The sequence below is a fragment of the Montipora foliosa genome, chromosome 6, assembly GCF_036669935.1.
Source record: "Montipora foliosa isolate CH-2021 chromosome 6, ASM3666993v2, whole genome shotgun sequence".
Lineage (NCBI taxonomy): Eukaryota > Metazoa > Cnidaria > Anthozoa > Scleractinia > Acroporidae > Montipora > Montipora foliosa.
In genome coordinates, this window is record NC_090874.1 from 65,231,765 (window position 1) to 65,249,264 (window position 17,500).

Sequence of the window (17,500 nt, forward strand, 5' to 3'; positions counted from 1 at the left end):
GGGTCGACGTGTGTATGGTTGTATGCATATGGGTTATCATATTTTCTTACCCACGGTGCTGTGTGCGCACGCCTTTGGCATGTGGAGCTCCGCTACAATTATGTAGATTCCAAAAAACGTTCAAAACTCCAGGGAAGGGGCATCAATGTCTGACTAACCCTTTTTTGACTTCTGGCATGTAGATGATCCATGGGTTAATTACATTGCTTATCTTGCTGTTTTGATGGACGTTTATTGGTGGACCCCTTATACATGTACAGTAGTATAAGTAATTTTGTGAAAGTAGGCAGTGCTGAAGAAAAAAAATTTCTTGCTTGGCAAGATAATGTGTTCTAGCTGTCAAATCACTGTTTTGATGCGAAACATTGCTTATTAATTTTGATGAGTACCAATAAATTCAACTCACCGATCCAATACTCAGTGACATCAAGTACTTATTCTAGGCTTTTTAGTTTAAACAAACTGGTTATGGGGCAACTTTTGGTGCTGATGGTTCCCCATTGCAGCATTCGGTTGCAAGTCTCAAGGAAGTTTTCAGAAGAATGGAAAATGTTGATTTATGAATCATAAAAATAAAAGTAATGCTGACAAAACTCGATCAAGACATTTGGTATTCGGCCATAATGTCTGACCCTTACGTAACTTTAAAATTATTCTAAGATGTTAATAATTATTATTTTCAGTGACTGACCGTTATTCATAGCATTGGTTGGACAGGTCCGACCAAAACTGACTGTAGATGGTGACGGTTCGAACCGAGACATGAATACAATGATAATTACACGTATTTTTGAAACCATTGCGGCTTTGGTCAATTATGCTTGGTGAATTTTTTGATGGTTTTGTCTTGAAATTGCAGGCAGAATCTTGTGGCCTTGAACTTGGGGCAACATCAAAATCAGTGGGATCATCAATGGCTCAGCTGCTAACTGCTGCTTCACAGGTCTGTCTCCTTTCTCTTGGGGTAGTGTTGTATAGTAGTAAGTTCTCCGTTGTAGAGATGCTACTCGTATGTTTTTATTTATAGACTTCATTAAAAGAAATTGCCAGGCTGATTTCAATCTGTATGTGGCTTTCAAAAACTCTTTTCACATCCCGATCAAGAAGAATGTTTTTGCTTTATTTTTTTTCTGGGTGTCCTTAGTTTGATAATAGTAAGTTATTAAAATGGTCAAAGAGAGCAAGCAATTAAAGATTTGTTCACCTTGGGTTTCTTGTTCTCATCATTTTGCTGGCGTCTTTGTTGCCTCATTCCCCCATTAGTTCTTGTATTGTTCGTTTGTACACGGGCTTGATTGTGAGTTCATTTATTTGACTGTTCAATTTGTCCTTAGTTAATTTATTTTCTTCACTGACGTCGTGAAAATAATGTGGACTGCATTGGCACTTCAGGAAATGGCTACAGTTTATGCTAGAATAATTGTCTGATTAGAGGGAGTTTAAATCGAGTGTCCTAAAACGAAACCCAAAGTAATTACTTTGGCCAATCAAAAAGGACGGAGGACAATCCAGTAAATCAATCAAAACTCGAAGTAATTACACGTAGCCGGCACAAAGCGCGGGAAAATGTGCATGCGCGAGCAACGATTGATTTTGGTTTCACTTCTGATTGGTTGAAAAAGTGGCACGAGAACTTTGAACCAATCACTGATTGAAGTAATGCAAAACCAAAGCAACTCGCTAATTACTTTCGACACTCAATTGAAAACTGTTCTATTGCAACATCAATGTTCATGTACAGGGTAATGAAAGCTACACCGGCGTTGCAGCAAGGGACACTGCAAGTGCCTTGCGAGTGTTGACAGCAGCTGCCAGAGGAGTAGCAGCAACAGCAGATGACCGAGCCCTGCAAATGAATCTGATCAAGGACACCCAGGATGTTGTTTCTGAGTCAGCAAAACTAATTAATGAAGCAAAGAATGCAATGAATAACCCTGGTGATGCTAACAACCAACCCAGGCTGGCACAGGTACTAACTTACTTCTGTGGACACTTGTTACTGTTTCCTTTTCCATAATATAGCTCTCACAGCAACGAACCGTTGTTGATCTTATTTCCATTAAAAGTTAGCTGTGTTCTCCAGCTCTTTCCTGATACTGATTCAAACATTATTCTATCAATACTTTTTAAGCCATATTTTTCTTTTTCCTTCTACCCTATATATTTTGTTTTTGTTCCCTTCTGTAGCAGTTCAAACATGCCATGATTCGCCTTGTCTGAAATTCCTGTTGGGAAACCATTACCATAAAGAGTACATTAAAATTACCCAATAAAGTCTGGAAATGCTAGTATAGTTTAACAAATCTTCTAGTTAACGTGTTATAATTCATTTTGAACCAAATGCAACTTGTTATAATTACTTCAGCTACATGTATAAATTATTGTAAGACAAGTCGTTCGAACCTTGCCAGTTTTCCGATTCACATTCACATTCAAGTTGTGTCTTCTGGTTTTCGCTCTCAGCTTGCCGAAGCTAGGCTTTTTCATAGTAGTTTAAAATGGATTACCCCTGATGAAGACCCTAGACAAGAGTGTCGAGACGCTAGTCCTTTGAATTGTAAGTTTTTTAAGCTACTTTCTAAATTTCCAAACCAGAGTAGCCACTGCATGGATGCATTGTGAACCGTATAACTTATGATAAAAGAGAAGTAGAGTGGAGTGTTGTTGCCGTTAATTCTTGTCTTAAACCAACACTTGTGTCTTCAACAGGCAGCAAAAGAAGTGTCGCAGGCACTCAACAACTGCGTAAACTTTCTGCCGGGCCAGAGAGATGTTGATGAAGCTATAAAGGTGGTTGTAAACTCGAGTCAAAGCTTAGCTGTGGAAGATGTAAGTAAAGCCAAGACCACTGAAGTCAACCTTTAACACTTCATTATCGCATTATGTTTGTAAAAAAGTTGCATGCCTTAAACGTAGCTTATGAAATTACCATCTGAAGGACGGTACACCTTGTATTTAACGTCGGAAGTTCCTTTACCCTCTAGGGGGTATTCTCTCTCAGGAAGCCGACGGTGCGTCCATTTTATTCTCCCTCTTTCCATCAGTGCTTTGTTTTTGAGGGTATTTTTAAACTATCTGAAGCTACACAGAATGGAAAGTAGTCGAAACAAGGATGTGAGGTCACTAGAGATCGAACTCGGGACCTCTCGCACAGAAGGCAGTAATCAACTTTGAATCCCTACTACTCCAGCCAAGTGTGATACTTATTTTGGTGTTCACAAGTTTTTAAAACTTCGACCACAATAACTGTTCCCAGAGATTTATAACTGCTGTGAACTGTCACCAAGACACACCAAGGGGTGCTTTTCTAGGACATTTATTCGGTAAACGTTTCGCATATTTTTTTCAGATATGTTGCTGTTTATGGTTAAGTCGCTGTACAGTTTTTTCAGGAACTTTTAAATGCATGCAGGACCATCACAGATCATTATGTACTTAGTAAACTTTAAATGATTTTTAAGTTCTGATACCGTAATTGAAGTTGTGGTCTGTTCCTCAAACAAATGTGTCTTAAATTCTTCTCGAAAATGCGTTCATTTACTGTAGATGTAAGACACTGTTTGATTTTACTATACAGTTCCCTGTCACGTCAGAGGGCTACCAAGTGGTTCAGGAGAAACTGAGCATGCGTGGAGCGGCTCTGAATGCGGCAGCCAGTGATATGGTATCAGCATCGCGTGGATCATCCAATCAACTTGCGGTTTCAACAAAGAAGTTTTCACTGTCTTACCAAGACCTTTTGGATAGTGGAATGAAGTTAGCTGGACAAGCAAAGGTATATGAAAGATTCCACTCGACCTTATTGAGCGGGTTATTAAATTTAAGGTTACGATAATCAATTTTTTTTTTTACCGTAGGAGTAGATTTTTTGGAAGCTCTTTATTGCTGTTAATCTTAAGTGACAAAAAGAAAAGTCTCGAAGTGCAATAAATATAAACGATTTCGTGAAATTTGCAGAAACCAAAAAAGCACCTTGGTTCGTGTATACTTTTATGTCTAACTGCAAATACTGGTCATAATTATGTGGCAAGCAATTCTCAGGCTAAGTGGAGAACTTTGATTGGCTGGTTTTGGTCGGGATTTTACGATACACGGACCACTCGATCCGGAGTCGAGCGCACTAACCATGATGCCACTGGAAGTCTTTGTGGTTCTTACCTGTATGCACCTCAATTTGTGCTTTTCTGGAAAATCTTAATTGAGAGAGAACAAGAGGATGCCTCCACAAATATTTCAGTTTCTTCTTGGTTTGATTTCGTCAGACTAATTCTTGATTAAAGAAGCTTAGTTTGTAAAGAAACTGTGGTTCTGCGTCGGTAGGGAATTGAAACACAAATAACAGTTTATCAACTGAGTTGATTTGGTAAATTGACCATCGTGAAGAAATTCGAAAGCTGGCGCATCTTCTGTAATTCTGACCATTTTTTAGGTAATTCTTGACTGGACGAGTTGTGAAAATATTTTCGAATTTGTTGAACACAGTAACGAGTTTTTGTCAACGTTACCACGAACCTCTAACTTTTATTTTATGTAATAATAGGATGAGGCAGCCAAGGATTCATTGGTGAAAAACTTGAAAAACACTTCCACAGCATCAAGCAAACTTCTTTTGGCTGCGAAGTCTTTGGTATCTGATCCTAACGCACCAAATGCAAAGAACTTATTGGCTAATGCTGCAAGGTCAGTATTACTTGAATCGTAATTGTCATAATTCTGGTGTTAGTAATGGGGCCGTTTCATAATGGCGGCCGTTTTGTGTCTATGTGAATTGGACCTGCTGACCTCATTTTCAAGAAAAAACAAGGCTTTATTGTATTGGGGCTACATGAGTGCTTGTAAGTGTTCCAAATACTTACTTTATTTGCTGTCATTTTGAAAAATGCCTCTAAACGTCCGACGGATTATTCTACAATTTCTGACGACATCTTTATTTCACACACAGAGCTGTGACTGACAGCATCAACATGTTGCTAAATGCATGCATGTCTGCTGCTCCAGGGCAAAAAGAATGTGACAACGCTCTCAGAAATATTCAGGTAGGTGTTATATAAACATTTAAAACGGGATGTGGCATTAATAATATAGGTAAAAATAGGTTTAAAGGTTTTTTCGTTGATTCTTTAAGCAATAAGGAAAAAAATCTGGTTCTTCCCACAGTTCAAATATGTCTTTTATGTCTTAAGTATCTTTATGTTCACATCCTTTAAGTGCATGTTTATTACAAAGTCACAAAATGTTCAGGTACCAGTTGGCTTGGTAGCACAATTGGTAGATCACTCACTGACTCCACCTTATCGCAGAGGTCCGGCATAGCTTCAAATCACGTTAAAACCTGGGTCTCCTTGCGTGATTGCTTGTAATGTTCATTTGATACCTGCATGTATCGATCTGAAAAACATTGACTTGCTTCTTTCTTCACTTCAATTGTATTTCTTCCATATAAGTGTCGTCAAATTCCTTAATTAAGCATGTTTATGAATTGAAGATTTTTGAGTCTTGGTGCACTTTTAATACGATAGTTATTGTCGTTGTTTTGCTTTGCAGGCTGTCAGTAACATACTGGACAATCCAGTTGAACCTGTGAACAATGACACGTTTTTGACTGCCTCGACAAAGTAACCCGCCAATCGCAAGTAAGTTAGTCTATTACGCCTTCGTTAGGTACTTTTACACACTTGTAAGGTTTTTTGGGCAGTAGCCTGCCTGCTACTTTGGCCAGAGTTCTCACAATACTCATTTTCATTATTTTAATTAAGCGAGTATCATTCTTTCTAAAAGCCTGTTTTACTAAAAATAGAAAAGTCTGCAAAGTAAGATTCAACTGAACTGAATTTCATTAATCATTTGGGCATCACACGATGTTTTGGGCCAAATAACGACTCGAAAGGAGACCTGTTACCTTGCTTTTCCACATCAAATTTCCTGACTGTCATTCTCAACTACCAATTTGCACCTGAACTGCGTCTTGATTGGTTTATCACAGGATCTTACTGAAGCCATGCCAAGGATTTCAAACAGTATCAAGTCTGGTGACTTCACGGAGTTTGATGATGGTGTCCGAGATGCTTCCGGAGCAGTCTGTGCACTGACAGAGTCTGCTGCACAGGTTAGTATCCTTGATTGGTCTACCTGTGCATTCACTTCCCACTTCCGGTGAATATAGATCATCATAATATGGTTGCTTGCTTTGGTAATCGTATCACTTGACGTGTTTGCTAAATCTTTGTTGCACTCATATGTACGTACTGGTTCAGACCCTCACTGACGAGTTTAAAAAAAAAAACATTCTGTATAAATTTCCTTTTAAAGTTGTGTGGTAAAAACTTCTCAGGCAACACCTTTTCTCTCAAAACCTCATTGTAAGGCCTGATCTCATATTTGGTGCCCTTTTCAGTTGCTCTGACTGGTTTCTATTTTCGGCCTTTCTGTGTGGGCCCGTCCTCAGTTACCCTGGCTTCAGAAGCCCGTTTGAAAAAATAGAATTTCTGAAAAACCAAAGTAGAAGGCGAGGGACGATCCTCTGGTTGCAAGAGCCGAGAAATTCATTTCCAGTCATCAAATTGGGGCAGAATTTTCCTAGTTCGTTGATTGGTTCTTCAAATGAAGTGACAACTGTGATTGGATGAGTAGAAGCGTGGTTTCTCAACCGTCAAATCAGCACGGAAATGAGGTTCAGTATTCGCGCGATCAAGAGGTAATTTTTTACTTCTCGGCGTTTCGCGTCTATTGGCCATGTATTTTCCTCCTTCTAACGGGAAAAAAATGACCTCTGGCACCCGGGGTAGTCCTCAGTATTCAGTCCTTCCTACTCATCCCATCATTTTAGAACCTTGTTTAACCCTTCACCCTGGTGCCTTTATTCATTTAGTTGTCATATCTCTGTTTGCAGGCAGCATATCTAGTAGCAGTTGCAGATCCCTCAAGCGTTGCAGGAAGACCAGGTCTTATAGACCAGGCTCAGTTCATCAACTCAAAGCAAGAGATCCTGGAAGCCTGTCAGAGTCTGCTTAATCCAGAAGCAACTCATCAACAGGTCATTTTTGTTAATGTAACTGACAAATGTCGTAGCAATCATGAACATTTTAGGACTTTTTTGGTTGTGGTCGTTGGTTGTGGATAATTTTGCTTGCTGCGCAGTTCAGAAGCGAAAACAAAGTCCATTGCACCCTGCGAGCAGAGCCTCCTTTTGTCTTTTTCTTCACTGAGGAGGAGAAAAGTAGGCTCTGCCCGAATCGCGTCAACTCTTTGAAGCCGCCGCAGCCCGAGCTTCTGGACTAGTCAAACCGGTTATTCCAGTGCGAGCGTCCGTTTAGTGACAAAACCGATGGTTATAATTGAGCCCGCTGTACCATGAAAAACCAAGATGGCGGCGAGATCTGGCATATTAGGCTTGGGTTCGAGACTGTATCCTGGCAACATGCAGCGCATATTCAATAAAGATCTTACCCGATTCATGCAGAGCCTTTCTCGAGAACGCCAAAATCGAGCAAGCAAAAGAAAGGCTCCGCTTGCAGGGTGAGCCCATTGTAGCTTGTTCTCATCTGTTTTCCCAAATTTTGCAATTGCTTTATGTATTTGGCTTGGTTTCTATTGGGTAAATCGGATCGCAGGCAAAGTAAACTTTTTAAGCTTTAAAAATTAAATTTTTGATTTAACTCATTCATGTCTGACTCGGCCCCCATTGACGAGTAAAATCCTGGTATTAGACAGAGTAAATCTCACTCTCAGGGCTGAAAGTGTTAAAAGTTAATCTTTATACACTTAATGTATGGTCCCGAGGGAAACAATTAGTTTTCTTTTCCCGAGAGTCATCATGTTTCCCGAGACAAAGTCAAGGGAAACATCAGGACTCGAGGGAAAACAATACTAACTAGTTTCCCGAGGGACCAGAAAGTGCTTTGTTATATATTAAGACTTTTCCTACAAAACATCCGGAGCGGGCAACAACTGCGGAATTGTAACCCGGTCGGGATACATTTGAATTTGATCAGGGCCACGTGACCAAGAATCAACGAATCACAGTACTCGTTTTGTTGAGCGAAAGTCTAGGTATTTAACAATACACATTATTACATGATGAACTGTAGCCTGCGTAGCTGGGGTTATTGTAGGCTACAGTTCTCCTCCCCATTCTGCTCGCTTTTAGGTGAACTGCCTTTTTCTGCACTGGTCCAAGTTCCTGGCAATGAATTTAACCAACCCCCCACCCCTCCCCCAACCAAACGCTCAAGCAAAGATAGCTTTAAGTTGACGACCCCTAAAAACATGAGCACCCCTTTCTTTTTTTCTGCGGCTTGGAATTTAACTTTTTATTGCTATTCATATCAGGTCTTGGGAGCTGCGACGTCAGTTGCAAAACACACGTCATCTCTTTGCAATGCCTGTAAAGCAGCATCTGCGAAAACCAACAATCCTGCTGCCAAAAGACAGTTTGTGCAAGCAGCCAAAGATGTGGCTAACAACACGGCTAATTTGGTCAAGAATACAAAGGTTTGTCTGTTCATCATGCAGGTGCTTTGACGGATGGCTGTGCCCTAAGTTAGTGTTAAACGGATGAATAACAGAAAAATAACTGGAGACTTTTTCGAAATTTGTCATCATCGGAACAGATTAAAAAGGTGTTCGGTTCCCCAAATCAAACGCTTTGTTCATTCAGGGGGACCTGTATTCGCTTCTGAATATCATATCACCGGCTTTCCAGATACGACTAAGAGGTAGTATCGCCATAAAAAATAATACATTTTTTTTCTTGGTGTGACCTTTGAGGTTTTTCAGGTTATGTGTTGGCTTTCCCACTTCGGCACGTTTAGTCTTGCTTGTGTCTGTCGAGTCCGTTGTGGATGTACAACATACATATTATTTCTATTAACCGTGACCAGAAACGTGTGTTTGCAAGTTGCTGCTGTGTGTTGCAGAAAGTAGAAAGGACCTTTTCTGCAACACGCTGCAACAACTTGCAACACTTTTTTGTTGTTGTTGCGAGACGTGCAGGTTGTGCGTGGGATGTAAAACGCGCAACATCGCTTTTCGACTAGTTTGGCAGCAATGTTGCGAGACAAGTTAAACGTTTTTGGTGCTCATATTTCCGTAGCTTATTAAAAGATCAATTCTCATTTTTTTCAGATCCTTGCTGGTGATATGTCTGAAGCGAACCGCGAAGCGTGCGCTGCAGCAACCAGACCGCTGGTCAACAGTGTGGAGAGTCTCACAGCGTACGCACTCTCACCGGAATTTGCTCCCCTTCCAGCAAAAATAAGCGAAGAGGTAAACTATTTTTATTGTGAAAAGTTTTTGTATAGACTATTACTCGTAGTCAGTCAGTCTTCCGGCCTCATCATCTTTTCCTTTCTGCCACCAGTCTGTATGTCTCTGGATGTTGCTTTCCTGTCCTTTCCGTGAGGTTGTCCACATAGGCGGCTGCAACCTTGAAGCACAGTTTTCGCATGCAAGCATGCCACACGCGTGCCCAAAGAAACAAATGACAATTTGGTTGAGGTTTTGTTGAAATACTTTCATCACTTACCATCAACCTCCACCCCCCCCCCCCCCCCCCCCCTTTCAACCCATAAATCGTTCTGTTTGTGTTTTTAGGCTCGCTCAGCTCAAGTTCCCTTGATAATGTCGGGCAAGTCAATGGCGACTTCGAGTACAAACTACTTCAATGTAGCAAAAGCCCTCGCTGTCAACTCCAAAGATCAGTCTGGCTGGCAGCAACTGGCCCAACAAGCAAAGGCTGTTTCTGATGCCATGAGGAGACTTATCACCGCTATAAAGTACGAAACAAGAATAAGTAACGCCCTTTTAGTTATTTAACGATTATTCCATGAGCGCACTTTGGATATGAGTTGGTTATAACCAGTCTCGTATCCAACAAGCGCGAATGAAATAATTGTTTGATAATTTTTCATTCAATTCTGAACGCTTGGAAATTAAAGCCAATCGTTTTCCAGTTTGACAACACTTGAAGCAATCAGTTTTCATATTAGCTCATACGGTATATGAACTGATAACCGAGACTGAATGAACCAATCAGAAAGCTAGAAATGCAATATCCGAGGTCGAAAATTTAATACTGAATCAACTATTCACCGAAGAGATGGTGGCTAGGTACTGACACTGAGGTGAATACTTGCTTTAGTATACACTAAAACAGTGAGATAATACAGCACAAACAAGTGATTTTAACTCATTTATTCCTGCAACGATTACAATATTTTTGCTCGGAGATGAATAGCAAAGGCAGTCGGAGTTTGAGTAGCCAATTATTGCGCACTTTCAACGCTATCCGCTGTTTTAGTATATGCTAATAACGGTTGTTCTGCGAACGAGCGTTTGATATGAGATGGTACGTGCTGAGTTGTCTCTATATATGCCTTTGAAGTCCGATGCGGACATAAACGCGGTAGATACTACCATTCGAGCTACCATGAACGGCTAACTTTTTTCCGCGTTTTTTAACACTAAAAACATTCTAGTTTGTTTAGACAAACTGTCACGTTTTTAAATTGAACTCAACTGGCAAAAAACAGTTCGCTTGATCGCCTCCATGCTCCAAGCCTTTTTATATTTTAAGACATTTAAGTTTTCTGTTAAAACTTGACACGTTCACACTCTAAACGTTAACTCGGTTCAATTAAAAACGCGACAGTTTGTCTAGACTAATTTCAATGTTTTAAGCATGGAAAAACGCGAAAAAAAGTTGGTTGTTCACGGTAGCTCAAAAATGGTAGTAACATCGGAGAGAAACAGAACTATTCGGGTAATTCTTGTGGCATTTTGAACTATAACCAATCTCGTATTCAACATGCGCATATGGAATCATCATTATTATTTTTTTTTTTACAATTTCATTTAAATCTGAAGTGTTTCAGTTTTACAAACCGACTGGCGCAACCAGTTTCCCCATAAGGTCATACGGTATATGTGCTGATAACCCACAATCGTGGACAAAATTCCTTGGGGCAGTATCTATGATTTCAGAGCTGTGCCATATTTCAAAACTCCATTGCGGTCCCCCCTCCCCCAACCAGTGCAATATGTGCCCAAGAATTTTGTCCATGATCGCGGATTAAGTGAGCTAATCAGAAAACTAGAAACGCAATATCTTACATAATAGTAAGAGAAATATATATCAGACTTGACTACCTTAATGAGAAGTCGTGGCCCGTAGTTTGCTCCTGGTTATAAATGTCTGCACTGCCAAACAACTCGACTTGTGTTCCTTTTCACTTTTAAAACAGTCGACTAGTTGTCTGTTCTTGTTAAATTTCTTAACGCTGTAGTGTTAAATTACGCTGCTGTACTGACACAAGCCTTGAATTTGTCGTACCATCCTGCGTAAATGTAAATTCTTTGCTTTGTTCTTCTTCTTTTTTCGTCGAACATCCTTCGTCACACAAGACATGTGGACACAAGGACACGAATTTCATTCTGAAAACGTCATTCCTACTTATTTATTTATTGGCTTATTTTTGCGCAGAGACAACGCACCAGGTCAGAGGGAATGCGACGAAGCACTGGAGCAGATAAATTACACAATAAACCAACTGGATCAAGCATCTCTCGCTGCTATCAGCCAAGTGTTAGAACCAAGACCCGAAAACTCTTTGCAGGTAACATGGGAACGCCTTTCTTTTTGTTACAATTAGTGTTGATATTTTTACTCTCTTAAAGTAATTAGGTCTGTGCTCTATCATGCCAGGTACTTAAGTGGTAGAGAATCCAAATTAGGAATTGGAGGGTAATAGGTTCAAATCCCGTTCTTTTCTGAATCATTATCACTCTCCGAAGAGGTTTTGCACGGCAGCCATGTTGCATGGCAGGAACAATGAAAATGTTTTGTATTAGAAAGAACATTTATTCCCCCATAGGAAAAAGAATCTTTTGTTCCTGCCATGCAACATGGCTGCCGTGCAAAACCTCTATAAGTACATTGGCCGCGGTAGTTAATTTGTCGGCTTGTTCGTCTGGACGGACAAATCGTGGACTAAAAGTTTGTTCTTCCTGTCTGTTTTTACATAAGACGATTTGTGTCTCTTCTAGCGTGAAAACGGTCATCGTTAAGTTAACTACAGTATGTTTTTAAATTGCGGACAGTTGGCTCAGTAGGTACAGCACTGGACCACAGTGCCGGAGGTCTTGAGTTCAACTGCGGCCGGACCAACAATAATGGTCTTAATATAACGGAGAAGAAAGTTCCGCCTTTGTAGTTTTATCTGTTCTTATTTAGACACGATATTGTTATCCATATGCCCTGTCTCCCTACCTTCTTCATAAAATTCTAACCCACCAATTATTCACTAAGTGTAGGCATGGAATTTCCCGGGGGGGTTGGTCGTCTGTTCTATTCTCTCCATCAAATGTGGTCGTCTCGGTGTGAAATGTAGAAAAAGCTTACGGTTTATGATGCCACATAACCAAAGCAGCAGATACAAACAGATACGGACCCAGATCTTGTTTCGGTCTCGAATTTCATGGAACGTATTCAAGCTAAAATTCCGTTTTGGAAGGCCTGGGAGGGACAAGTACTGAAAATAATTTTTGAACGTGTTTCAGGGATTCCAGGAACAGATGATGCAGAATCTTAGTCAGATGACAGATGTGATTGATCCATTGGCTGCAGCAGCAAAATCTGAACCAGAGAATATTGGACACAGGGTAAGTAACTGCGTCTTTCTCTTTAACGTGTTTCATATCCACGTGAATGGCATTAGTTTTCGGTGGACATGTCGTTCGCATAGTGCTATGAATTCGCTGTACATGGAATGTCCAGAGCTGTTGCGCTAGGAAGCAGGGGCTATGATGACGCCCATTTTTTAAAAAACGGGTAGGAGTGTGGAGATAAGCTTTGATCAGAAGCGATTTGCTTGCACATAAGCATGCAAGAATAGTGTGAAAAGCTCATCGTTCTTGCTCGTAATAAACCGATCTTAAACATGCAATCCGCCTCTCCGTGCGAAGATATTTGCTTAAAAGAATGTTTTCGAGCCTTCTTGTTATGCTAATGTTGACACAAAGCAACTGATATTTATATACGCCGCATAATTTGTTACTCAAGAGTCTTGATAATGGCGTGATGAAGACACCGAACGTCGGCTTTTGACACCAAGTGTAAAAATGTGTCCTGGCTTTTACAGGTAGCACAGATGTCCAGTTTCATAAGTCCGCTGGCCGATCTTGCGGTGGGTGCAGCGTCTCGCATGGCTGATGTCCAGCGGAAGGTGGATTTGCTTGACCAAGCAAAGACTGTGGCTGAATCAGCAGCGCAATTGATGTACGCCACCAAAGAGGGTGGAGGAAATCCGAAGGTGTGGTATTAGGATGCAACTGAGCAAGCTCCACTTATTGATATCTGTATCTTCATGGCCAAACAACCAATTTCTGTCATATACAATCCTCTACTTGTCCAAATTCCACGATAATACACCTTTCCCCCCCCCCCCCCCAAAAAAAAAAAAAAATTGGGGGGGAGGGGAGGGTAAAGGAGGTGTATTATGGGATTTGTGCAAGAAGAGAATTGGCCGGGTTCCGTACATCAATATTCATATAGGTATGAGACTTAATGTTCGATATATCATTATTCATTGGTATGAGGCTTTATGGTCAAATTCGGTTTTGTCTCGCAAGCCTTAAGGGAGATTTCTAAACAAAATAACATTCAAGTAGGCCATTTTCGAAGTATGGAAGTATGCCCCAGTGGTGTGTGAGAAAAACATTTTCCACTTATTTCGTTTCACTCAGCCAGTGGAAAATCTCACTTAATTAGCACCCACTCGAATATCAAATTAGGAAAAGTGGACTATCAATGTCCCCACTTTCGACTTTCGATCAGCGAGCGAGTTCGCGCGCAATTTTACTCGCGACTCTATTTCTATTCTGCAGCATTGTAGTCGAACTGAGAGAAAGAGGGACTGCATTGTTCATGAATGCGTAATCTTCTTTGACATGATTTTTGTTTCCAGTTTGTTGAGGCTCATCCAGCCATTGAAGAGGCAGCTCAGGGGATGAAGGAAGCCGTCAAAGACCTTGCACACACTTTAGAAGAAGCAGCAAGCGAATCTGGTGTGGTATCTGGCTTGGTGGATAGCATAGGAAAGGCAGTGGCTGAGGTAAGTTGATGCGTGGACTAACTTTACATTTGGCTTACCTGTGACAACAAGGTGTATTCAGCGAAATTGTTTAGAATCATTTCATGGAAAGATGAAGATCGCTTTTAGGTGGTGATGGAAAGTTGTCCAGGATACTGCTTGTTTCTTACTCTGTTACATGCCTGCACCAGCACCGTTGACGGCAGACACTGGTCCAACCCTTCAAATTTGTTTTGATGGGTTTGTGTGAGACTGGTTTCCGGCCCCGATGACCGCATGATCTCTGTTTTCTATGGTTAATGAATTTTCTGTTCGGATATTTTATCCAAGGCGTAAAATCCAAAAAGGCAGAGCATAGCACGCAGGTGAGAAAATTACAGGCATTAGCGGGTGAAAAAAATTGTTACAGAGTCCGTCTTACGGGCTGAATTTATTCGTAGGTGGGGCGACCTTTGAATGACGTACGAGTGGAGAGCGGTGAAGTTATAGACGAACCATTTGTGAATTACCAAGAGAGAATGACTCGTACCATGAAGGAACTGACCAAAAAAGCGCATGACATGGTAAGGTCTTTGAAACAGCATTCTGGTGATGATGCAGTGTAATCGCAGTTTATCGTAATTTGAATTGGGGAGTCAGGGTGACTTAGTGGTTATCAAAAGCGCCTCCCACTTCTGCGACCCAGGTTCAACCCCGGCCTTGACGTCGCATCTGGGCTGAGTTTCATTCGATCTGAATCTGACTCCGAGGGTTTTTCTCCGGGTACTCCGGTTTTCCTCCCTCATCAAAATCGACTCTAGATCAATAATATCGGGCGGATACCTTCGTATAGGGATAATCTCTGGTATCTCTCTCTTTCATTGCATTGAATGAAAGTTGGAAGTTGTTATTATTTATTTATTTATATATTTATTTATTATTTTACTGCTGTAGCTGTTGTCCTCGTTCAAGTAGCCCACTGTTTTGACCTTTGTCCTTTTACATCAGGTCGGCAAATCAACGACAGACCCTACTAAGCTCGGTCCACTTGGAAAGGATATCAGCAAAATATACAATGATATCGCTAAAGATACAAGAGGAGCTGTTAAGACAGTTGGCAACCCAGAGGTAGGTCGAAACGAAAACAATAGCAGACCACCGGTTGGCTGTAAACCTAAATATGTCTTTGCAGGCATTGAAGTCAACAAATAAAACATCATGTCATAAATCACTTTCACTGCTTCGGCGGTGAGATCTGGGAGGTAGAATGTAGCCTGCAGGCAAGAGAACGATGACTGAGTCAGCATGGTACACCGAAACACGACGAACGGGAAGTGGGAGAGTAAAATATTTTACAGCCGAAGCAGCATGTTCCACTGAGCGAGAGGCAAAACAACAAAAACTTCATTACAGGATCAGAATTTACTCAGATAGTCAAATTGCGTCCCTAGACAATCTTCGGCTTCTACGCTGTCTTTATCTACCGTGTTGTTTTGGTGTATGTTCAGATTATGCATAGCTGGTTGCAGCAGTAGAAATTAATAACTGTCCTTAACTGCCGTTGATGACAGCATTAAACGTAAAAAGCCTGGAACTCCGGCATTCCAAAGAGGTCGTCTTAAGAGAGTTTTTATGTCCACTGCCAGTGCAATTGGAGTTACTGGACACTTGAAACAAGACCTTTGACGATAAAAGCATCTTGTCACTGGTTAAGATGTTAGTCATTTTATTCTGAAATGTCAACATCAACAAGCCCGTAGTTGTACAGTAGTGGGATATAAATTCAAGGGAAAAAGTAAATGAGTATGAATATGAGCTGAGGGGTTCTATTTTACCACTCATTGTCAAAATTTTACTGGATTCTTCATTGATCTCAATTCACGGCTTTTGTTGTCAATGTATATGTTTCACTTTATTTGACTTGTCCAGATTGCAATCCGTATCCGAACGGGTGTTCAAGGTCTAGGAGAGGCTTGCATTAGCTTGGTTCAGAGTGGAGGTGCAGTGCAGAGTAGCCCCAAAGATCCTTTCTCCAAGAGAGAACTCGCTGAAAATTGCAGGCATGTGGCGGAAAAGGTGATGTATCTTATTTGTCTTGTATCTTTAACGTTTATCTGACCTTCCATCCAGTTTTGATTCTAAGTGCAGTACGGTTCGTCTGGACGGACCATCGAAAAAGAATAGTGGCGTCGGCGTGACAGAAGCATTGCATTGCAGCCTACAATTGGCGGCAAAATTGTTGACACATTGGCCTTTTCGACTCGCTATTCCGTCATTTTAAACTCTTTTGTCCTTGCTAGGCTTCCCAATTCGCCCCCACCCCCCAAACAATGGCGTGTCTTAATTCTTGTGATCTTTGACTACAAACAGATAATATTGAATGGGGTAGGGGGCCTCTTTTAGAAAATTTATGGCGTTGTACAAACAGTGGTGTTATTTTACGCATAAAAACTGCCGTACCGACACAACGTGTTAATTCATTTTGACGCCGATTGTAGCTTTTTCCCTTAATCACTTATTGATGTCATTTGCGCAACAGTGCCAAAGCTGCGACCATTATTCGTTTTAATTAAAATGATGTCCTAACAAAACGGGACCACAGCACCCGGAGATAAAGTAATTATCTTGACCATGTCTGTACACACGGGGCGCCATACAAGATTGATGTTACCCTGTTCAGGTTTAGTCCTCTTTCGCGTCAAATTAAGTCGAAGTAGTTCAAATAATCACCGTGCTCATTAGGTTTCCTGTCGTGTTTCAGGTTTCTCATCTGTTAGCCGCCCTGCAGCAAGGCTCTCGGGGAACCCAGGCCTGCATCAACGCATCGAGCGCTGTCCAAGGAATCGTGAGTGACCTGGATACCACTGTGTTGTTCGCTGCAACAGGTACACTGCACCCTGAGACTGAAGGCGACACGTTCGGTGATCGCAGGTTTGTTACTAGCATCTTCAGGAGGTCTGTTAACCTTAGTACGGAGTTGTAAGTAGTAACCAAGAATGACCGCAAAAATAGCCATTGCAAAGGAACGGAAAGGAAGGGGGACTTCCTACGTCACGTCGTCCCAGGTCATGTGACGTCACGTTGAACCATGTCGCGCCATGCCCTTGCAAACGCCACTACATTTTTTAAAGTGATAAAACGAGTTGCGTTATTCAGAAGGAGAAGCAAAAGAAGTATGTTAAGTCGTTCATTTAACTTTTTTCACCCGGGAGAATGCCCCATTCGTCGTAGGTCTACTTATAGAAACGGCAGTACTGTAAAAAGTTATTTCATAATTACAGTGCGACGCGCCTTACCGTGGCCACCTAACAAAGTGTTTTACAAATTAATCGCCAATAATGGTGTGCGAATTTGATTGACAGTCACGCCTCCTTGCAAAGTTCGTACGGTTGAAAGTTGAACACCGTTGCATGGGTTGTTGAGTTGACGTATAT

General features: G+C 41.2%; 2 protein-coding genes across 2 annotated transcripts in view; both read left to right on the forward strand.

The window, feature by feature from the left end:
* LOC138008895 (talin-like) overlaps positions 1–6,106 on the forward strand; it is a 13,046-nt gene extending 6,940 nt beyond the window's left edge. The window contains exons 3-10 of the mRNA XM_068856204.1: positions 860–943; positions 1,742–1,969; positions 2,710–2,829; positions 3,578–3,775; positions 4,541–4,680; positions 4,943–5,036; positions 5,545–5,633; positions 5,984–6,106. Of these exons, the coding sequence (XP_068712305.1) occupies positions 860–943; positions 1,742–1,969; positions 2,710–2,829; positions 3,578–3,775; positions 4,541–4,680; positions 4,943–5,036; positions 5,545–5,619 (939 nt within the window). The 3' untranslated portion in view covers positions 5,620–5,633; positions 5,984–6,106. The remainder of the gene's footprint in view (positions 1–859; positions 944–1,741; positions 1,970–2,709; positions 2,830–3,577; positions 3,776–4,540; positions 4,681–4,942; positions 5,037–5,544; positions 5,634–5,983) is intronic.
* Positions 1–17,500, forward strand: part of LOC138008169 (talin-like) — a 124,773-nt gene that overhangs the window by 91,372 nt on the left and 15,901 nt on the right. Inside the window, exons 50-53 of the mRNA XM_068855399.1 lie at positions 14,528–14,650; positions 15,075–15,194; positions 15,996–16,142; positions 16,828–16,997. Of these exons, the coding sequence (XP_068711500.1) occupies positions 14,528–14,650; positions 15,075–15,194; positions 15,996–16,142; positions 16,828–16,997 (560 nt within the window). The remainder of the gene's footprint in view (positions 1–14,527; positions 14,651–15,074; positions 15,195–15,995; positions 16,143–16,827; positions 16,998–17,500) is intronic.